General features: G+C 31.9%; 1 protein-coding gene across 1 annotated transcript in view; it reads right to left on the bottom strand.

Moving 5' to 3' along the window:
• Positions 1-11,743: 11,743 nt before the first annotated feature.
• Positions 11,744-24,641, bottom strand: part of LOC127701525 (apolipophorins-like) — a 44,892-nt gene continuing 31,994 nt past the window's right edge. Inside the window, exons 25-37 of the mRNA XM_052205424.1 lie at positions 24,295-24,578; positions 23,563-23,707; positions 22,686-22,818; positions 22,000-22,292; positions 21,142-21,517; positions 20,614-20,825; positions 19,095-19,499; positions 17,710-17,845; positions 16,996-17,190; positions 15,304-15,690; positions 14,570-14,865; positions 13,419-13,490; positions 11,744-12,607 (exon numbers count right to left, since the gene is read on the bottom strand). Of these exons, the coding sequence (XP_052061384.1) occupies positions 12,566-12,607; positions 13,419-13,490; positions 14,570-14,865; positions 15,304-15,690; positions 16,996-17,190; positions 17,710-17,845; positions 19,095-19,499; positions 20,614-20,825; positions 21,142-21,517; positions 22,000-22,292; positions 22,686-22,818; positions 23,563-23,707; positions 24,295-24,578 (2,976 nt within the window). The 3' untranslated portion in view covers positions 11,744-12,565. The remainder of the gene's footprint in view (positions 12,608-13,418; positions 13,491-14,569; positions 14,866-15,303; positions 15,691-16,995; positions 17,191-17,709; positions 17,846-19,094; positions 19,500-20,613; positions 20,826-21,141; positions 21,518-21,999; positions 22,293-22,685; positions 22,819-23,562; positions 23,708-24,294; positions 24,579-24,641) is intronic.

Below are 24,641 nucleotides of genomic sequence, written 5' to 3'. Positions count from 1 at the left end.
GAAAGGAAGCCGTGTCTGTTGTTTCTTTAATTTCTAGTTCTGGGGGATATATTAATGGAACCCAATCAGAAAAGTTTGGATAGTTAATGGAAAGAACATCATCAATATATCTGAAGGTGAAATTAAATGATCTGGCTTCTTTGATCTTCTTGTTTTTGACAAGTGTCTGAAGGAACTCCAACTCATATGAAAATAAGAGGAGGTCGGCTAGGAGATGCACACAGTTCGTTCCGATAGGAATGCCGACAATTTGTTGAAAAATTCTACCATCAAATTCAACAAATATGTTGTCAATAAGAAAATCCAGCATACTGATCACTTGTTCCTCTGTGTATAGATATAGGAAGATGTGGTATGAGTGCCACTGAGACAACTCTCCATCCAAGTAACAGTTTATAAAAGTAAACCATTATAGGTCAAGGTACGGCCTTCAACACGGAGCCTTGGCTCACACCGAACAACAAGCTATAAAGGGCCCCAAAAATTACTAGTGTAAAACCATTCAAACGGGAAAACCAGCGGTCTAATCTATATAAAAGCATGTTTTACTTTTTTGTTCACTATTAACAAAATATGCCGTATGGTATCCCAAAGTAATAAATTTATAGCGCATGCTACCATTTTTATGTTGAAAAGCATTGTGGATTATTTTTTTTAGACGATTTTTCAATTTGACATGGGGAATGGTGGTATACAGGGTTGAAAATCAAAAGTTTTGATAGAAATTATTTCAGAAAAAGATCGAAATTTAGAATTATCCAGAAGTTCTTTAGAGTTTTTTAGAATTCACATATGGTTAATACCACTACGCGAGTAAACAGTTTCACAGTATTTCTGAAGACCCTCTTTCACTGCGGACAGAATTTTTGTCAATCTAATGGACAATTATTTCGTCGAACATGTTGATAAGCCGGCAATGTACCTTTGTACATCTAAATCTAAATGAAAGTTAATGCGACGTCGTAATTTTATCAAAGTGACAGATCACGTAGCAAAAAAAACCAAACCATTACCGTTTTAAAAAAAATTGAATCACAATAAAAAAAAAAGAAATAACCTGTTTACACTCAAATTTAGAATCTACCAAAAAAAAAGACATTCAATCAACATTGACAATAAACAATATATTTTTGTTTTGCTTCTTTTAAAAGGAAACGTTAACGTATAATAGTTAGTTACTTTAAAAACAGCATAAAATAAACAAAAAGATATAAAGTTCGCGAACATACATTTTTAAAATTATTTTAATAATAAGTGCCGCACTGAATGTTGTCAGCATTTTCATTCATGTAACGACAACTCTCATTGGCTAAGCTGAAGACCCTTAATTGGATATAGGATACACTAAAATCATTTTAGTATATACTAAAATCAATATTTATGACCTTGATTCCGCGCCAATATTTCTGTATAAGCTGAATATTTCAGAATATGCTAAATTGATTTTAGGGTATCCTAAAATGATTTTAGTATATACTATAATCATTTTAGTATATACTGAATTGACTTTAGGATACCCAAAAATGATTTTAGTATATACTAAAATCATTTAAGTATATGCTAAAATCAATTTAGGGTATGCTAAAATGTAATTTAGTATATACTATAATCATTTTAGGATATACTAAAATCATTTTAGGATGTACTAAAATCGATATTTATGACCCTGATTCCGCGCCATATATATTCATCAATTAAATGTATCAGACTGTTTGCAAATAAGTAAAGAATATTTGCATCCACAGTGGATAATATTTGCTCCAAGGTTGTGATTTTTTTCTTCCGTTTCGAGTTAGGGTAACGAACTTCCAATCATCGAGGATATACAGTATTAAGTATGTTAGTTACACGGGGGGTCTCTTCCTATAGAAGGTATATGTGCCGCTGGAATGGGTCCCTTTTTTGTTACGTCAAATATATCAATGGGGTGCAATTTTACCGAGGAAATATATCAATAGGTAGTAATTATGACCAATTAAATTGTGATATATCAATGGGTCATAATTTTTCAGTTTGTTGTGCAACGGTCATTACGAGCTTCACTGAATTTCCCAAACTCTTTGTCATTAAAATTTCCACATCTGCTGAAACTTATAGACACAAGTTTTGTTATTGATCAAATTTTATTACACTGTCACAATTAATAATCTTTACCCACTAAAATAAAGTAAAAAAAAAAAGGTCACATATCGAACCTTTTGCACTTATTGAATATATGAAAGGGTTATGATTTCGCTGTGAAATATATGTATAGGTAGGGACAATATTTCAATATACGAATGGGGGTGTTTTTTCAAATCCCAGTTGCACAACTGTACCCAAAATCCCATGTTGATACCCCCGTAGTTAGTTATATATCCTTGACAGTATGCATGAAAATAACTTTTATAAATTCCGTACATCCGAAGCGCTTTTATGGATTTATCTTTAGCAGGAACGCTCTGTATCGGCGCTCCCCTCATCTAGTATGTATATAACTGCGCTAGGGAGTATTCCTTTTACTAGATCAGTTGGTATAGCGGTGGCTCACTGTGCCAGGGGTCCCGAGTTCCCGCCTGGAATCCCGCCTTGTACACGGAAAGTAATTTTGGTAGGTAAATCATTCTCTCTGGTTAGTGTCTTACTGTGGGTCCCAGATTCGAATTCTGCCTGGTACAGAAAGTAATTTTGGAAGGTAAATATGTAACAAAAAATTTGTTCCGGCGTGACATTTGTTCCGCCTGAACATATTTCATAGGAAATATGTTCCACCGGAATTTATATCACAGAAAATATGTTCCAGCACTGTAAAATTTGTTCCGGAACTAATTTTATGACCAAATGTGAAATAAGTTCCGGAACAAAAATCATAGCTCTATGAATTTTGTTCCAATTAATATTAAGAGTTTTAAAAAAGTTAAATAAGTTCCTGTGATATTAGTTTTAAACGAATATGCATATATTTTATAGAAATCAATGAATAAGTTCCACTCTAACCAATTTTCACAGAAAATAAGTACCTTTGCAACAAAATGCACAGCGAAACATTTTCTTGTTACTCTTAATTAAATTATAATGCAAGCTAAATGCTGTACTGAGTGTGCTTGCATGGGATAAATTTGCAATTGAAGGCATGACTGTAACTATAGGATGAAGATTAGGAATAAAAGCAATGGTAATGTATAATAATTTGTATTTATGTTTTATGTGGTATTCCTCCTTGGTTTCTGTTAACCGTTATGTACTTAGGTCATGGCACAGTTTCAAAAGAGTGTGTCTTTTGTTTCTACACGTCTTTTGATATGATTGATCAGTCACTTTGTCCTTTTCAAATAGGTACATATGTCCATCTTTAACTATACTTTTTTCTGAATCATTTTTCTTATACTACTCTTTTCTTGCTCAAAAGTGTCATTTTGATATTTTTTACAGAGAATATAATTAAACATTTGCTATACTCCACAGGATCCGAATTGGATGATTTACACTTTTAACATATTATATTATTTATATAAGACTTATTTTTATAATGCACTTGAATGATTACTTTACACTCACTGATGACAAATGCTCAGTATATGAGATAACTTGTTTAACCAGTGGAACATATTTCACAGACAAGGACCTTATTTCACCAGGTAAGGAACAAATCTCATAAACCCGGAACTTATTTTACCAGGTAAGGAACAAATTTCACCAACCCGGTACTTATTTCACCAGGTGAAGTGTGGAACTTATTTTATAAAGATGGAACAAATTATATAGAAATCATCTGTGAAAAAGGTTCTCCCAGAACATATTTCGAGTGATATTAGTTCCACTGGAACTTTTTTCACAGGAACAAATTTTGGCTCACAAATACAGCTCAAACCAAAAAAAATGAAAGCCAATGGTGTATATATACACGAATACATGGAGACCAAATTGGACAAACAAAGGTGGAACCATATTTTCTTATTTTTTCTGCGAAGAATTTAAAAAGATATGTTATAAATCATTTCAGTAATAAGTACCGAAACTCACTACTGAGTTGATGGTACCAAGGACTTGTGTATCCGTTTCTATACAAATCCTTGATGGTACAGTGATCTCAGTACACTCGGGGACCGCAAGTTCACCAGCACTGCAGTTATATCGACCAATGGTTAACACTTTATAAATTTCGTTTCATTGTGTGTTTCTTGATCTTGATCCTAAGGTCAAAAATATTGACACTACTTGTCACGTTGTACTTTTTGTTTCATCATGTACTATATTTCTCTAAGTAGTATGTCGCTGTACTTGGGTATACTTTTTTAGGCACAGGATCGGGATTACTAGTTCCCGAAATCGTCCTGTACTCTCTAAATATTCTATAATATGATGTGCTATTCTTTAGTAGGTCTTTTACTTTGTTGGTGCCAGTAGTGTTGTCATATCTGTTCGGGATGTTCCATGACTTTTTGTGTACAACTGTCTTATCATCAAGTTCTTTTCTTTCTTGTTAATATCTTGTACAGTTGAGTAAGACATGATCTGTATTTTCTTCTTCGCCACCTTCGTTTATATATAATTATAAATGACACATTCTGTAGACAAGGAGAGGGCGCGAGTTGTATAGGAGACCTCCCTTCATCATGAATTATTGTATCGATTGACATGGACAAAAGATAAATGCACAACTTTAGGCGATTTCAACTGTGCAAATAAATGAAATTGAGATGTTTTAATTATTTACCATTTTCTGCAGGCTAGAAAAAAAATAAACACCAAACAAAAAAAACATTTTTTTATTTTTCCCAATCCTATAAAATGGAGAATTTTGACAGAATTATGAACAGGCTATAACAGACTAAATAAGTACTTCCATTAAATAGGTGAATCACTCACGCCATATTCTGAACGTGATGAAGAAGAAAATACAGAATATGTCTTACTCAACCATAAAGTTAGTTTATAATTAGTTTTATATAGTTATTTTTCTTGTTGAATTGTTTTGCATTTGTCATGTCTGGGCTTTTTATAGCTTGCTATTCTGTGTGGGTTTTGCTCATGGTTGAAGGTCGTGCGTTGACCTATAGTTTCTATTTGGCCTCTGGTGGAAAGTTTTCTCATTGGGAATCATGCCACACCTTTTTTAATACTTAAGCAGTCGTCCAATGGTTCGGTAATTTGACATTTGTTTAGATCGTGTATTGTGTTCAGTTTTGCCTTTAACAGTTTCTACTATCTAATATAGTTTTTGGGATATATTACAGGCAAAACATGAGAAATAGCCAAAACTCGTCATTTAACTGTTTCAGGTCAAGGGACAGGAATTGGCTACATGTATGTCACGGATTTTGATAAATCATTTGCATACAACTTTGGCTCGTTGAACTATTTCTAAAAATCGAAAAAAATAATGTATTTATCTCTTTTATTCTCTGAATTATTAATGATTGAATTCTTTCAAAATAGGCGAACATTTGTATAGAAAGCACAAAAATTTGTCAAAAAAATTTCTTAAATATTTCTTAAAATCATCAAATCTCCAATTTGAAAAAACATAGATTTTTCATTAAAAACTATATGTTGTTGATACATGAATTTCCGTTTAAATGATATAAAATAATCATATGGTCACCAACTTCGATTTTGGTGTATTTACCAATCTGTAAATTAGTTGGTAGTGAAAAACGTAAAAAATCGACGTTTTACGGCTTACAACGAGATGACGTTACGCTTATTTAGACGTTTTGTGGTATTTTTTCACCTAAAACACAACTTTGAATGATGTTTACCGTGAAAATGAAGTCGGTAGCCTTTTCGTTTTTTACATCATTAAAACGGAAATTTATGTATCAACAACATTAGTTTTTTTTAAGAAAAATCCATGTATTTGAAATTGGAGATTTGGTGATATTAAGACAATTTCAAGAACGTTTTTCGCCAATTTTATGTTGTCCCAGTCAGATTATCTCTATCGATTATGATTTTCAAGATATAAGACAAATCAATGCATTTTACCTTAATGTTCTATTTTTAGCCACGACGGCCATACTTGTTGACTGACCAGATGAAGAAAGTAACTTTATACTAGATACCCTAATGATCATTCACCCCAAGTTTTGTTGAAATTGGTTCTGTATAGTTTCAAAGGAGAAGGTCTTTCAAAAAAAGTATACAACGGACACAAAATTAGTAAACAAAAATCGTCATTTAAAGGCTATAATCTAATGTTTCGTTCACATTACATTTGTGTAGATCTTATATTTCTGATTGATTTTGCTGTTTAAAGTTTCTACCTATCTATAGTTTTCGAGATAAGAGGCAAAACACATTCAAATTAGCCAAAAATCGTAATTTAAGGGCATTAACTCTTTAAGGAAACTTCCAATGGTTTTGGTCAAAATGGCATATTTTTTAGATCTTGTATTGCTTATCTTTTTTGCCTTTAACAGTTATTAACTATCTAATGTAGTTTAACGTATGATTTGTGTCTGCTCTCCGTTCGTCTTCATGAAGTATATGAATATAAAAAGTCGATAAATACAGTTGGGAAAGAATAAAGACAAAATCCTTTTAACTGTTCACTGAAACATGCATATTTTTGTTTACTCATATTTTTTAGAAAGTTAACGAAACAACTACAAAAAGAAAATATAAAAAGAAAACCTTTGACAAACTTTCAGATTTAATACAAAAATCCACAAGAATACTGGAAAATACTAAATTCGCAAGAAAACAAAAATAAAGATGGAGAGGAAGATTTTTAAAGAATGCTAAAGGACAGTGAAAGCACAATAAAACATTTTCAAAATCAAGGAAAGTTTCCAAAAACAAATAATGATTTTCAAACTAAACTGAACAAAATTCAAGATATAGAAGATACAATTTCCTTTAACCCGGACACTTACAGCCCCATTTCTTGCTCTGAAATTAAATGTATAATAAAAAAACTTTAACTTAAAATGGGAAAGTAAGTGGTCCAGATAGCGTGTTGAATGGGGTTATCAAATTTAGTAGTCCAGTAAATACTAAAGCATATTTTAAATTATTTAATCTTATGTTAAAACAGGAAAATATCCAACTTCATGGAATTTTGCATACATAATTTGAAGCCCTCCCGTCAATGCACTCCTTTGCAAATCACAATAGTTAACTCCCTCGAAGATCAATCTCACGGTGGGTAAGGTTGTCCTGCGAGAGAATGTTTTGCGCTGGTGATTTGGTCCTGATCGCTGCTAGTGGGTCCTGATTCTGTGCTGGTGGATTTTTTTTTACATTGTATCAGAAAGGAAATAAAAAAAAACATATTGCTGAATTTTCACTAATACGTTATACGTACCTCGCGAAGAGCATTACATTTTCATTGCAAAAGTAGTGCAAATACGCAGAACGAAATTGTCCCGATTATTTTCTGTTGAGGAGAATAATATGACATGGTTCGGTGTTCTTTATTTTTTGAGTAGGAATAGGCAACTATTTAAGACCAATGATGCAGAAAATTTGTGTAATTGATAGAAAAGACACCTATCATACATTTAGTGTATGAAATATTTTAGATGAGAGAAATGCAACGGCCTGATTTATGTACAATACAATAAACAAGAGAAGTTGCCCTTGGGTGACGATTTTGTTTACCTTTTTTGTCAGATATTTTTGGAAACCATATAGTAGAAAGAGTGAAATTGTAAAAAGCAAAAATTATTAGCAAAATATAATCTACAAATAAGTTAAATGGCCGAAATCGTAGGAGTCCCTTGAATATAAAATAAGGAGATTTGATATGATTACAAATAAAATAACCTTCCAATGACTATGTTTACACTTTTTGTGTTAATTGTTGTCTATGATATTGAAAACTATAATAGATAGAGAGATACTTTGATCAGCAAAAACTATCAGCCAAACAAGATCTACACCTATATGTATGAGTCTGCTCCTAATAGAAGTTACTGCTCTTGAATGACTGTTTTCCCTTTTTTTCTGTTTTAACAGAAACTATAGCAGTTAGTAAGAGAAGAGGCAACAATCTCTTTTTTGTTGTCCCCCGCGTAATGCGTTGCGGGGGACATGGAAATACCGGGCGCCAGTCCGTCCGTCCGGTCTTGTTAGCGCTCTCACAGGTACAATTCTTGCCAGATTTTTATAAAACTTATACTATAGGTTAATATCAGCAATATCTCGGACACGTTTTATAATGATGGTCGATCGACTTTTTTTTAAAAGAGTTATGCTCCTTGGAAATATTAAATTTATGGAAAATGGCCTCGTTAGCGCTCTCACGGGTACAATTCTTGCCCGATTTTTATAAAACTTATACTATGGGTTAATATCTCGGACAAGTTCTATAATGATGGCCGATCGACTATTTTTAAAGAGTTATGCCCCTTGGAAATGTTAAATTTATGGAAAATGGCCTCGTAAGCGCTCTCACGGGCACAATTCTTGCCATATTTTTATAAAAATTATACTATAGGTTAATATCAGCAATATCTCGGACATGTTCTATATTGGTGGCCGATCAACTTTTTTTAAAAGAGTTATGCCCCTTGGAAATATTAAATTTATGGAAAATAGCCTGGTTAGCGCTCTCACAGGTACAATTCTAGCCAGATTTTTATAAAACTTATGCTATAGGTTAATATCAGCAATATCTCTGACAAGTTCTATAATGGTGGCCGATTGACTTTTTTAAAAGAGTTATGCCCCTTGGAAATATTAAATTTATGGAAAATGGCCTTGTTAGCGCTCTCACGGGTACAATTCTTCCAGATTTTTTTTTAAACCTATACTATAGGTTAATATCAGCAATATCTCTGACAAGTTCTATAATGGTGGCCGATCGACTTTTTTTAAATGCGTTATGCCCCTTGGAAATATTAAATTTATGGAAAATGGCCTTGTTAGCACTACCAAAAAAAAAGTCTTTTATTTTGTTATTGCCCTTGTACCTTGGATAGATAAAATATGTGCAACACAGGGGACATTGGAACTCTGTTCTTTTATTGATCTTGTATTGCTGATCATTTTTCTGTTTACAGTTTCTCTCGGTCTTCTTTAGTTTTTACCCCAAACACAAAAAAGATTAAAGAAAAAAGGGCAACCACTCCTATAAAGACTCTAATCTCAATTTCAGCAAAGTTTTACTTATTTGTAGATTTTGTCTTGCTGATCCCTTTAGCCATTTAAAGTGTCTATCTATTATTGTTTTCAAGATAACAGGCAAAAATGAAAAAAAAATGGTAAAAATAGTCATTCAAGAGCAAGAACTGTATAATAAGGAGACAACTGACCATATCCTCAATTTGACTTGTTTGAAGATATTGTCTTGCTGATCATTTTTTTGTTATTTAAAGTTTCTATCTATCCATTATAGTTTAGTTTTCAAGATAATAGGCAAAAACACTAACAATGAGTAAAAATTGTCATTAAAGAGAAATAACTCTAATGAAGAGTTGACTGTTGATCATCTACCATTTTTGATTTGTTTGTAGATCTTGTCTTGCTGATAAGTGTCTATCTATCTGACAGTAATAGTTTTCAAGGAAACAGACAAAAACATTAACTAGAGGCTCTAAAGAGCCTGTGTCACTCACTTAGGTCAATGTGCATCTTCAACAATGGACACTCTCCAACATTGTGGACTAGAATAGAATTCATGACAAAATTATGTTTTTTGTTGATATTGTATTGCTGATAAATTTTTCTGTTTACAATTTCTACAACTAGGGGGTGTTTATCAACCTTAATTACCCATGAGGGTCTCACACGGTTGGTATAGTTTCTCTCGATCTTCTTTAGTTTTTGCCCAAAGCACAAAAAAAGGTAAACTAAAAAAAAATCATTTCAAGGGGAATCTCTAAAAATAGGGACAAAAATCGTCTTTAAAAGGCAATTTCTCCAGAAGGAGTCATTAAACAATTTCGGCCATGTTGCCTTATTTGTAGATCTTGTCTTCTTTTTGCTTTTTAAAGTGTCTATCTTTTGTAGTTTTCAAGATAATAGGCAAAAATTAAAAAAACTGGTAAATATCATCATTAAAGAGCAAAAACTCCAAAAAAGGAGTTGACTGAAGATTTCAGCCTTGCTGACTTATTTGAAGATCTTGTCTTGCTGATAATTTTTGCTATTTCAAGTGTCTATCCATCTTCAATAGTTTTCAAAATAATAGACAAAAACACTAAAAATGTGTAAAAATCATCATTAAAGAGCAAATACTCAATAGTGAATCTACTGACAATTTCTGCTATTTGACTTATGTGTCTATCTTGTCTTGCTGATCATTTATGTAAGTTTCTATCTATCTATTATAATTTTTAAGATTTAAGGTGAAACCCCAAAAATAGTAAAAAAAAAATCATCATTAATGGGCAATAATTCCAATAAGGAAGCATCAGATGATTTCATCAGTTTGACTTCATTGTAGATCTTGTCTTGCTGATCATTTTTGTTTATTTAAGTTTCTTTCTATCTATCTATTATAATTTTTAAGATATAAGGCAAAAAGTGGGTAAAAATTGTCATTGAAGGGCAAAAACTCTAATGAGGAGTCGTCAGATTTTTTGAGATATAAGGCACAAACGAACAATATTGATAAAAATCGTCATTAAAGGTAAAAAACTCCAATAAGGAGTTGAGTGTCAATTTCAGCAATCTTGTCTTAATTGTTGATCTTGTAGATAATAGGCAGAAACAAAACATTGGGAAAATCGTCACTAAAGAGCAACAACTTCAATAAGGAGTGGACCAAAGACTTTGGTCATACTGACTTATTTGTAGATGTTGACTTGCTGGTCATGTTTGCTATTTGCAATTCCTTTTATCTATTATAGTTATCAAGATAATAGGCAAAAATGCAAAAAAATGGGAAAAATAGACATTAAAGGGCAATAACTTCAATAAGTATCGACTAACTATTTTGGCCTTGTTGATTAAGTTGTAAATCTTGTCTTGCTGATCATTTTTCCTTTCCAAAGTTTCAATGTATTTTCAAGATAATAGGCAAAAATGCAAAAAAAATTGAGAAAAATCAATGATTAAGGGCAATTACTCCCATAAGACATATCTGACAGTTTTGATGTTGAATACATTAGGTAGATCTCATTATTCTGAACATTTTTGCCTTAGTCAGATTTTCTCTATCTTGAACAGTTTTCAAGATAATAGCCTAACATTGCATTTTACCCCTATGTTCTATTTTTAGCCATGTCGGCCATGTTGTTCTGGGGGGATTATGGTCATCGGACACATTTTTTAAACTAGATACCCCAATGATGGTTGTGGCCAACTTTGGTTAAATTTGGTCCAACAGTTGCAGAGGAGAAGATTTTTGTAAAAGGTAACAGATGCAGACGGACAACGACAGACACCAAGTGATGAGAAAAGCTCACTTGGCCCATTTGGCCAGGTGAGCTAAAAATATTAGGTAGATCTCTTCATTTGAAACATTACTGCTCTGTCAGATTTTCTCTATCTTTAGCGGTTTTCAAGATAATAGACAAAACTTGCATGTTTCCCCTATGTTCTATTTTTAGCCATATCGGTTGGCAGGTGGGGTCATCAGACACATTTTTTAAACTACATACCCAAATGATGATTAATGATGAGTTTGGTTATATTTGGCATTGTAGTTTCAGAGGAGAAGAATTTTATAAAAGTTAATAAAGACAAATGACGATGACGATGGACAACGATGACGGACGACTGAAACCAAGTGATGAGAATATGCAACTAAACTCAATAAATTGGCATGCTTACCGTAGGTTTGATTTTAAAAAAATCAACAAATCAACCAAAATCACTTTTCACAAATTTTATTAACTGAAATGCATAATAAATAAATCTTAACTATATACAAGATTAAAACGAAGACACACAAATCAATGGCTCATTATACCAATTCTAAACAGCAAAATAAAACAAAAATTATTTAAAGGAGAATACATTTTTTTCTAAGTACAAGTAATAATTTGTAAAATAACATATCACATGAAGTGAGTATTTAGATGATTAAAATGAGTATATATATTGATTGAGCAATTTCATGTTTTATACTTGCCTAATAAAGGCAGACAGGTAAAGAAAAATTATTTCTTCAAATATTCTCAGGAAAATTTCTTAGGGACTGTTTGAAACATGTATGGACAGTCTATTTAACATTCAATGATTTTTAATCTTGATATCCCTATCTTAGTTGATGTTCCTGTAGTAAAACGTATCCTAATATAAATATAAAACTGCTCAAGTCTTAAAATTTGAAATGGAAAATATTTATTTTTGGAATGTCAGAAATTAATTCTAGTCTATTCATCAATGAAAAAAATACTATATATAAATTATTTTTCATATAGTTCTGTTTACATCAAATACACATATTTTTTTTTTAAAACACACATTTATTCTTTTGTCTACAATATACAAGGTTTAAGAATCTTTAAAGAATAATTATAGTGACATCATGTTCAAAATTTTTTATTTTTTTTAAATGTTTCCTACAAATGTTTATAATACTGATACAAAAATAATCCAAAATTCAGATTGATTAATTTACATAGCAAAACACATATATTCACAAATAGTTTTTTTTTAATTTTCATACTGTTTCTGGCAGGTAAAAGCTTCAGTTGCTCAGGATTTTCCATGTGTCATCTCCAAAATATTCCTACAATGGACAAAATCATGAAACTTTACAGATTTCGATGATTTACACTAGCTTATAAATGAAAAGGAAAGACATTTTTCTAAGTATTAAATAAAATAGTATAATACAGCATAATTTACTTCAATAAAACAACTTCAGCAGTTGGTAAATCGGGGAATAAAAATACTTTTAAATGACTGTAATAAAAAGTCTTGCTTCTGTAGCATTTTAACAAAACATGATAGATCTGATTTGGATTTGAATATTATTTTTTGGCCATGGGGTTTTCTGTTTTAATTTGACTTATGATATTGTATTACCTCTTTGGTAATCAATCAATCAGTCAAACATATCCTACTTGCCAGATATAAGCTATGTGTCCATGAAATAAAAAAAATATGAAATTTTAACTTTTTTGTTTCAATCAAAATTTTTGAAATTAATTGGTATAAGGGCTATTCCAAAATCAAATGTATAGGGGTTTGGAAAGCCCTTTACCCCAAAATTCCATCCTAACAATTTAGATTTTAATTTGGTTCATTAGCTTGTGAAAAGTAGTTTTGAACCCCACTGACCCAATGTTATTAATATTAGGTGCCTTCCACCCCTTATACAATTAATTCTGGAATAGTCCAACGTATAAAAGATGATTGTTTGATTGTTGTTAAAGCCACTTTCCTGACTCTTTGCTATTTCATGGCAAACAGCTTTTATTGGTGGAGGAAGCTGAAGTGCCAGAAGAGAAACTACTAACCTTTGGCAGAATAATTGATATATGACATTGGTTTTTAAGTACATGTAAACTGTAGGTAAATTCAAGAGTTATATCTACCTTAAAGTTTTTATCAAACTGGTTTTGAATCTTTGAGGGATGTTTCCATGTGCTCCACCATTTTGGTAAATACTGCAATATAGAAAAATTCTATTGGACCAATGATTTATTTTTTAGATCATGATGATGATGATTGATGGCTGTTTAATGTTAAGTGGCAAATAAATCCATATTCAGTATGAAAACATGTTAATGTGTTATGAATATTAACCCTGCTTTGTTCTAGGCCAACACGCTGAGCTGAATTTTTAACATGCTAGTTCACAAATTTCATACATGGTTATTATGGGCTAGAATATATAAGTATTTGATAAACAGGAAGTGAGGGTTGGACGAATCTGAAACTGCATTACATATAGCATTATTATATGAAGACTGATAACATATTTCAGGAGAAGCACTAATTTGTATTACCTTAGAAAAATGCGATGGAATGACATACAGACAGACGAACAGACAGAGGTAAAAAAGTGTGACCCCCCCCCCCCCCCCCCTCTTAACTTACATCTGTATATAACATGGGAACAGAAGCTTGACCATTCCAGTATGAACTATACTCACATCTGAAACACTTAAATAACATGCCAATAATGTCTTAGCCTTTCTTTTTAAATGACTTGCGTCTGATGAACTTAAATAACATACAAATCGAAACATGGCCATTCCAATATGAACTGTTCTTTCGTCTGAAACCCTTGAATAACATGCCGATACAGACTTGGCCATTGCAATATAAACTCTGTTCTTACATCTGAAACAAGTAAATGACATGCCAACAGAAGCTTTACCATTCCAGTATGAACTGAACTCACAGTGACAATAAGGTTGATCACTCGAAACAGAGATCTTATTGATAAGCTGTCCTGATGGGATGCCTATGTCAAAGATGAAGAAAAAGGAAAGAAACAAACAACACACCTTGTACAGGATAACCATATTTGAAGAAATAAAGTATATCTATTAACTCTTATATGTGTTTTGTAGATGAATAAATAAACAGGTCATATATTTCACTTGAAAATGTCGTTCGCGCAAAATCTCCCCCTCAGCTGTCATAGCTGAGGGGGAGATCTCCCTCTTTGAAGGTTTCAGAGGTTGGCAGGTATGCATGCCAATATAATTTTGGAAATTCCAGTATGAACTGTACTTACGTCTGAAACACTTGTATAGCATGTTCTACAGACAGATTTGGCCATTCCAGTATGATCAGCCACACATTGACAGACTTGGCAATCATCTGGTACTGCTGTCTCACTTATACGTTTACTAACAGTGTTCAGAAACCACTTCCTGTCACGAATCTTAGAGCTAGTTAATCCTTCAGAGTGAAACACTGAACCATCTGTCTTCATGGACAATGAAACACAAGAATCTTCTGGTTTCTGGATATCATTAGATGTGGTATCTTTCATTGGCTTCATCATATATTTCTTTGTACTATCAAAACCTTAAATAATCATTCATATACAAAAACTTAAAAATAATCTGGCTAAAATATCTGATTATTTGAGCTGATTTTTAAAAATAATAATCATATTGTTCAACTTACAATATTTATCCACTTAAAATTTTCAAATTCCAAAAGAAAGACTTGCTATTGTTGATGTAAGTGATAAATACTGCAATCCATGTTGTTATGCCATAACAGTTTATTTTACTAATACAAAAACAGTACTGATTTCAGGATTCCAACCAGGAACCTCAACAGTACTGAGGATACAGTGAACCCATGATGTTAAATTGTTATAATAAATGGGTTTTAATTATTGGTATTCTTTTCAAAGTTCAATTTTATGCAACAATTGTAAAACAACAAAAAACTTCAATGTAAAATATGCTGACAGAAATCCTTTTAATACTTTTGATCTATAATAAATTGACTTACCCATTATAACATTTTTTGGACTGCTGTTTCCTTGTAGTCTAATGTCCTCATCTCTGATTATATGTAGAGTTATTCCTCTATTTAACAGGACATTTTTCAGATAGTTGTAATTGACATTCTTAGAATCAGAACATTCCCCACAGTGGAGAAGGACAATGGTCTTGGAAACTCCTGTTCTGAATGGCATGTCAGCTGCAGTCATAATGGCTTCCATTGGGTCAGTGAAATGATAGCTGAATTTCAGTGTCTCTTTTCCTTTGGCAAAATTATTTGATTCGCTGAAAATGCTACCTTCGAAAGTATGAGTTGATGAAGCAGACTTGCGACCAAAAGCAGATCTTGGTGTACCACCGAAGCCAATCAAACCATATCTATTGTCCTTAATTCCTATTTGAAATAATAAAATACATGAATATCATATGTATATGTACTGAATAAACAAGTTATTTTTCTAGTTTTTCTGCCTAACATAAAAGTCACTTTCATAGATTGTTACACTGTTAATATAGATTGTATTGAAAAATGCCTTTGCAGAAAAAAGTTTTATTTATTTTAGTTTAAAATAGAATATGTGAACAAGTTAAGCATAAGAATGACTATATAGATATAAGAAGATGTGGTATGAGTGCCGATGAGACAACTCTCCATCTAAGTCAAAATTTATAAAAGTAAACCATTATAGGTCACAGTACGGTCTTCAACACGGAGCCTTGGCTCACACGGAACAGTAAGCTATAAAGGGCCCCAAAAAATTACTAGTGTAAAACCATTCAAACGGGAAAACCAACGGTCTAATCTATATAAAAAACGAGAAACGAGAAACACTTATGAACCACATCAACAAACGACAACTACTGAACATCAGATTCCTGACTTAGGACAGGTGCAAACAAATGCAGTGGGTTTAAACGTTTTAATGGTACCAAACCTTCACCCTTTTTCTGAAACAATAGTGTAACATCACAACATAGAAAGACACACTATAAAATATCAACTGAAATAGCTTAACTCAATCAAAGGACATATTAACACCATTGAACATACTCTGAACAAATAAATGCATGTTTCTTAAAAAGAAAGTCAACCTTTTCCATTCAAGATCCCTGTGCAGTTTTCATAGTCTATAAAAAAAATTCATGTCTAAGCTTGATAGGACACAATTTTCTAATTGCAAATTAGTCTTTCTAAAGGTGTGTGGCATGCCCAAGAAATATATAATTTTCAAAAATTTGGAAATTGAAAATAACATCTTAATCAAGATATACCAAATTGTGTATATAATTTTATTAAAGAATATTAAGATGTTGATTAAGAATAAAAATACAAAATAGTTTTTACTCTGCAGAAGAAAGACTTGAGTCCTCTATCATGTCTAGATTATCTGAATTGAAATATGAACTCTTTGTATTTAATGAGGTATAATAATGTTCTGTTTCCCCTTTGAGAAACGTTTTTAAGAAAAATGTTTGTCAATCTTTACAAAATAGTTATGGATATTTATTATTTTCCTATGCAATATCTCAAGCACTATAACATAATGCTACAAAGAGGAAAAATATAAACTACATTTTTAAGAGAAACTTAAAAATCGGCAACAAAGACAAATACTTGTTTTAACAGAAGAAAGTCAGTCATGTAATTAAAGAAACTTACACCCATTTCAAATATAGAGAGAGATTATACAATACTTACCATTCTTTGCGAAAGCTTGTTCAAGCTTGTCAACTAAGTCACCAAGATGGCTGGCAGGGTTAGAATTGCAGTTGACTTGTTCTACAACCATGACAACATCTGCTGACTTCTGTACATGGTAGTCATCACTGGATGGGGAAAGTTTAATTGATTCTCCACTTTCATACATCTCCTTGTTTGGTGTTTCACAAGTTACTATTGGATAGAAAGTCATAATTCTTTGTTTAAAGAATAAAAAATGCATTTAATTTGATAATAAAAAAATTTCATGCAAGCCATAAATTTGTTGGAAATTTTTACGGGGCCTGTGCCATTATATTCATGCATTAGTAAATGTAGACATAGTTTTTGCATATAGGTTACAATACATATGGATTTATATGGGAGGTAAACTGTAACAGCCATAAATACGAACATCTGTGAGTCTGTGCTAAATATAGATATACTGCTGTTGTTTGCAACATGAAAGCAGCATGTCATATAAGAATCTGAGTTTTCAAAATCAAAACCTGATTATCTTCACCATAATGTTAGCAAGTAAATATTCATTTGTACGCAATACATATATGCATGTTTTTATAATATCACTTCCCATTCGCTTTTTGATTGACAATTAATCCTTATGACAGACAATTAGGCTCAGGAAAATATGTTTAATGTTTAAAAGATATCTGTAATCATTGTTTTTCCTTTCAGTTATAAAAAGTATCTTACTGCAAGTTTTAGGCTCCCACAACATTACATCATTCTGACGACACAGTTTGACATAAGCAGACACTGCATTACAACCATCTCCCTTTGATGTCTGCATCTCTGCCATGCATACTTTCATAAAGTAAGCTGGTTCAACCTGAAAGTACAATCATTGTATTCATTCTTTAAACTGGTAAACTAATAAAGATGACATGTTACATGTATCTTCACTTTTGTTCAAATGTAAAAATTAAATAAAAATATCTCTGTTTTAAGGACATCTTTATATGTGGCATTATAACATTTTTGTAACAAGTACATTTGTTAAAATTACTGAAAAACTAACAATTTTGTTTGACAATAAATTCTTCAGTGCATTACTTTATGCTCATTCTAACATAGGTAGATATTTTATTGGCAATTTGTGTATTTTACCTTTGATCCTATTGCCTGATATTTTTTTAAGATTATGGACAGGACCTTATACTCGAAAATATTAGGCAAATAAAGGTAATGACGTCATATATTAGTATAGTCTTATTAATTGGCTGTTTCTGTACTGGCCCTGTTATAGATTCGAGGTAAGCTGTATTGGACTCGAGACTCAAAGCTTTTTTCCGTATTGGCCCTGTCCGAAAGCAATATATTGCAGCAACATCACATGTTTAGGTCCATCATAATAAAAGCATTTCAATTTTTGATACTGACTTCATCAGTTCGAATATCAGCTAGACTAAGAAGGCTCGCTTGATATTCTTGTTGTTATAGTCGGTATCAAAAACAAAAATGCCATTATTCTATATATATATTATACATGTATATATATTAGTCGATTGTTAACTACCATCCATTCACAAAGGTGAAAAGCATTGACAAATATAAAGCCTACCCATATTTAAAAAGAGCATAAAGCACTGTTAATTTGTGTGTTTTTTTGCTGTGCATGAACTGATTTTGTGTCATGGATGGATACCTCATATCCTTTGTTTTTCTATTATAAAGATAGACATTATATAATTATTATGATTTTAATAGAAAAACTCAGAACTACTTTCTTTCAAAGCAGACCTATATGACACATTAAAAAGGCAGTCTATCTTATTTGATGAGGCAAAAACTTGTTGTACACAATTTAAAAAACACAAATACATATAGTCTTATTATTGAAGGTTTTTATTGAATTTCATAGCATGCAACTCTCATAGATATGTCCATGCGGATCTCCAGCACCATTCAAAATACAATTGACTCTGCCATTTTAATTCTGACATCATGAACCTGCATCAAATGTTTTTTTTAGAATAAGGACATGGCCTTGCGTATAAAGCAAAAGAAGAGTGTCATATCAGAATACAAACTAAGCATTTTTTGTGATTCATAAACACCATTTTAAAAGGTATACTTACAACTCTGAAACAAGGTCTGAGAGTGGAATCAGAATTTACAAACAACTTTGAGCATTTCATAAAACCCTTTTGTCCTTCTTCAATTCTGACTTCTGATATAATATTGGCTGGATTCCTACATCTGTTTCCAACTTCCCATGTTTGAGCCATAACATTAACATCATTTGAAACCTGTCCATCTCTGTCAATCATGTCATCATATTGTTCGTTGTCATAGCTACCTAGCATTCCACCCACTTTTCCAAAATACCATCCACTTAGCACAAAAGCAATGTGCTGGTTGGCAAGGTTCCCACTGATGACTAGTCCTCGTCCAGTGTTAACTTGTATAAGATTTCCATCTCTTATTACACTCAATTTTTGATATTTTATGGGTAGTTCTGTTGGTCTGTTGTCAAGTTTAACCTGCAAAGAAAGGTTTGAAAAAATGACAACAATGAATGCATGATTATTGTGTCCATTTTTACATTGCAAATGAGTATTTAACACATTCTAATCATATGTATTAAAGGTATACCGGTAATCTTTGGAATAATTATTTATTTGAGAATTTATCTTTTTTCAGTTACACTCAAATTTTAAGAAAAACCTTATACAATAAAAGTCTTCCATTGATCTACTTTGAGTTATTACCTTTGGCTGCCATATTGGAGTGCAAACTGACTGGTTTTCTCATTTGCCAAACCAAATTGAAACATTTGGTTCAAGCCAGTCTGATAAACCATCCCTACTAGATAGTAGAGAGGAAATGAACAAATGAGATCTGTCAAGAAACAATATTTGAGGGATAACTATTAAAAGAGGATTTCCGTTGATTTATGAAGGAAATTGTACATATCCCCTTAAGAATGGCAGCAAAGGAAAATAGCTCAAACAAGTGAAGCTGCAAGCTACTGCTCACTGATGATACCCCCGCCACAACTGGATAATTTTAATAGCGTAAAAATATGTAAGTGTTCGGTAAACAGGAAGTTGTTGAGTGATGAATCTGAAAACGTATCATACGGTATAGCTGACTTATATAAACCCTGAAACCAAATTTCAGAAATCCTTATGTTGTAGTTCCTGAGAAAGATGGGACGAAAAATATTCATGGGACGGATGGATGGACTGACGGATGGACAATGGAAGGACCGATGGACGGACATATGGACGGATGGACAGACGGACAGACAGAGGTAAAACAGTATACCCCACTTTTTTATAGCAGGGGTATAATAATATCAATGAAAAACCATCTATACACAGCAGAGTGCAAACAAATGATAATGACAAGCTGTTCCCAGTTCTTATTGTTAGAGGATGGTCTATTTAATTGTTTTATCAAATATTCATAACATCATGAAAGTATTACAAACACAAGGGATTTTTTTTTAAAAACTGAATAGTTAATTTTACTCGATAATGGTCAATACCATCAAAATACTAAATTACCATAATATTCCTCAATTTCATAAAGTGATAATATAAAAATGAATATCTTACAACTGTTTTCAATTTACAAGTTATGCTGACTTACAGAGAAATCTGGAGCAATTTCTACAGACTTTCCTTCAGCCAATACTAATAAAGACTTCATTCCTGGTCTTCTTTTACCATTATAGTTCATTATCACTGTGAACTGGTTGTCTACCATGTCTTTGGCCAGAATGTAACTACAGCGTCCACCAAAGTCAATCTGTCTCTGGTCAAAAGTAATGAAATGTTGGTCTCCTGCTACCAAGGCAAAGGCTAAAATATAAAATGATCCATAATTTAGACTAAGACAGTTTAAATTGTTCTAGATGGATGTATTTCATAGCAACAAAAAAAATAAACAAGAAATTTAGACAAATCAATTCAGTGAAAATTGCATGTTCTAAAAAAATCATATTCAACTACTATACTAATTTTATCTAAATTTAACTGTACATCCAAGTAAACTTTCATTTGTTTTAGTTATCAGTATTTTATACAACTGATGCTATATGATTCAACAGGCAAACCACTTTTTTAAATTTAACCTAAACATTTTTTTATTAAACATAGTAAAAACTATTAATCTTACTGTCAAAAGGAGGCACCCAGTCTCTTGGATTCCATGAAGGTTTATATTTGTAGTAGAAGTCCCAGAAACTAAAGTCAAACATTTTTGGCAAATCTAAGTTGTCTATCTTCTTAATGGCCCTATCAAATCTACCAACATATTTGTGAAAGTTGAACCTAGGTAGACTTTCTAAAGTGTCAGCTGGAGTTGGCAGATATATTTCAAATTCAACATTTCCATTCTCAGGATCAAATGCAATGATTCTGTTCTTATCCCAGTGAAGGAATTTGAGATTAGCAATATCCTCTTTGATGTATGTCTGGAATTCATTGTACAGTTCAATCAGGTAACCCTTTATAGTTCTCTCAATGTTCCATTGTTTGTAGGCCCATGTTATCTGAAATTAATTTATAGATATGACTAAAAGGAGATGTTGTGCATATGCAGAGACAGATATCCTTCAAAACGAAAAAAAAAACATGAACTAGATAATTGCATCCAAAAAATGCTCTATTCAGTGTACAAATGCAAATATCAGTAATATCATAAAATGATGACATCCTATTCACATTGATGTATTTCAGCAGTTTAATTACCTTATGATCTTCATTCTACTACGAAAACAGTTTTTAAGGGTAATGATGTTGTTCTAAGTTGTTGATACTGCAAAAATAGCAATATTCTTTTACTGCACAACTTTGAATGAAGCATTACTTTAAAAGTTCTTCTTACTCTGAACACATAGCAATAGCTGTTCAAGCATAAATTCACAGAAAAAAAATTAAAAGAGAACTTTATGCAGCAAGGGAATTGATTTATAAACAAAGAAGTACATTAAAACAGTCTTTAGCAAGCTAAAATGTAAAAATAAGTCTCTACCTTTTTCTGCAACTGATCAGCCAATTCTTTCATTTCCTTGACTTTTTCGTCTTGCATGATTGGTTCAAGTTGGTTCATCACAGCATTCTTTGTTGTCTCTACTACTTCATTATAAGCTTTGGAAAGGTCTAACTTGGACAGTTTGTATTTGATTGCCTTATTGATCTTGTTGATGTAGTACTGCCAGTCTATCTCAGGTAGGTTAGTAGAGTCTGGCAGGTTCTTCAAGATATCGTCAACATATGACATCAATTCTTTAATTTCAGCTTTCTCCAAGACATTGTCAAGAACACCTAGAGGAAAATATTAAGAGTTTAAAACTAAAAGAGTACAAGACCAATAAATCTCAGACACTCATTTACAAGGCTTCCAGTCTCTGATGAGGCTTGAGTGAGACAGGCATTTTATAATTAATCTAATGATAAAATATAAAGGAAACTAATGTGAGAAATGTTCCTTAGTAATATTCCTTTTTACAAAGCTGTTGTCTGATACGTTAGATATAGAAACCAAAGTTCTTTGTCATCTTTATTGCATTTAACCAAGGAAATAAAAAAGCAAGAACTTAAGAGTAACTATCATCAAATACTGCAGTAGTTCACACAGTTTGTCATTGATGCTCTTTTATTAGTTTAGTTTTTTTATTTCATTCTTTCACTTTTCTTAAGTAATCTTTCAAATCATACCAGCCACTTCCTTTGTGATTTTATCAGTCAGTGTCTTTACGTCTTTTCTGAATGTTTCTACAGTTGATTTCATTTTCTGTGTCACAGTATCCATTTCTGTCTTTAAGAAGTCAACCATTTCTTGCTTGAATGACTAAACAAAAGGATTGTGGAGATGAATATAAGATAGATTTTAGGTATAATGACAGGTTCAACAACAGACAATGAAATATAAGACCTACTTTCAGCACCAAAATTCTGCAATTATCAAATAAGACAAAAATTACAGAAATTTCTTCTGCACTCTCCGAGTTGCAGGAAATAAATAAAAGGTATGTACAGAACTAACCTTAAGGTTGCAATACAAACACCCTACATTGAAAAACCATCAGAAATTTTGGTTTTTGATTACTTTTGTGATCTTCAGAAAACATTGAATACATCTATCAAAAGGTTGCATGCTTTTTTTAATTTTGAAAAAAAAGGTGTTAAATCAAGATGTTTTAAAGCCCTGTTTAATTTATTCAAAACTTATTCAGAATCCAGGCTAGTTGAGCTTGATATGTTGTGTAACCTTATCTTTTAGCTAAGACTGTACTGACCTCTACAAGGTCATCTGCTATCTTTTGTTCTTAAGATTGCTATCTCACTGACATTAACCTACATCTCCTTTTATTCACATTAACATAAACAACTATCTTATTAAACTATCTTTAAAACACAAATTATTAAGTTACTACAATATCATTATCAACTATAAACTATCTTTAAAACACAAATTATTAAGTTACTACAATATCATTATCAACTATGTAAAAATGAGTCAAAATGTTCTTTTGTGGAAACATATTACTCAATACTCTTACACATCAGATATCCATTATTAATATACATTTACCTGCATTCCGGAAGCTACATTGTTAACAAATTCTTTATATTTAGCATCAAATGGATAAGTCTTCAAATCTTTAAATTCTTCCAATTTCTTTCTCAAATTATTCACTGCATCCTTCATTTCTGTCACTGTCTTTCTATAAAGTTCCCTGCAAAATTTTTTATGAATTGCTTTAACCATAATTGTTTCACCTAAAATCTGAATAGTGAATCTGGATTACTAAAAAAGTAGAATTTGACATTCTAGTAATTATTTCATGCTATTATTCAATTGTAAATTATAAATAGCTCTTACCAAAACTGAGTTCTGTGTTCAATTTGTTTATTGTTCCCAGACAACAAAACATCATGACTCCAGTCATGCTAATTCATCCAAAAAAATGTGTATAATGTATAAAAATCTAAAAAAAGATTTGAATAAACTTAAAAGAAACTATCAATGACCTGCCATCAACACCAAGTTTCCCAAATCACAAAAACATAAAGATATGACATAAAACATGGGTTGCTGACTTACAGCAGACACATAAATACGTGCTGAGGTTAAACTGAGACCTTGACTATTGATGTAAAAATTTGGAGTTCAGATGCTAGTGCCTTACAGAATGAAGAAAAATTTTCTTTACATTGACTAAAGTAATAAATACTAATAATGATTACATATGTCTTTTGAAGATACATTTGCATGAGTTTAAATAAAGTAAAAACAACAGTGGTCAATATCTAGCATACTTACATCATAGATGATGTTTTCTGTCTAATACCATCAGTAACATCCTTAACATACATATCATTGGCTTTGTACATCTTGTCCATTTGATCTTTGGCCTTTTTCAGTTGTTTCTGGACAACACGTAGTGATCTTGTCATGCTGTTGATATATGGTGTAAGTTCTTTTTCCAGTTCAGCAGAGATTGCATCAAATTTGGCAGAAACCTCCTTTTCCATATCATTGGCAGTTGCAATAAACTCTGTATTGGCTGATTTTCCATAATGTTCAATTGTATCAACACCAAATTGCTTTTAAAGAAAAAATAAATTACATGTAATCGGGAATTGGATTTGTCTTTTTTTCATAGACAA

The sequence above is a fragment of the Mytilus californianus genome, unplaced genomic scaffold (genome assembly GCF_021869535.1).
Source record: "Mytilus californianus isolate M0D057914Y unplaced genomic scaffold, xbMytCali1.0.p SCAF_1, whole genome shotgun sequence".
NCBI lineage: Eukaryota > Metazoa > Mollusca > Bivalvia > Mytilida > Mytilidae > Mytilus > Mytilus californianus.
Note: the sequence above shows the minus strand (reverse complement) of the source record. Positions and strands in the feature narration are given on the sequence as shown.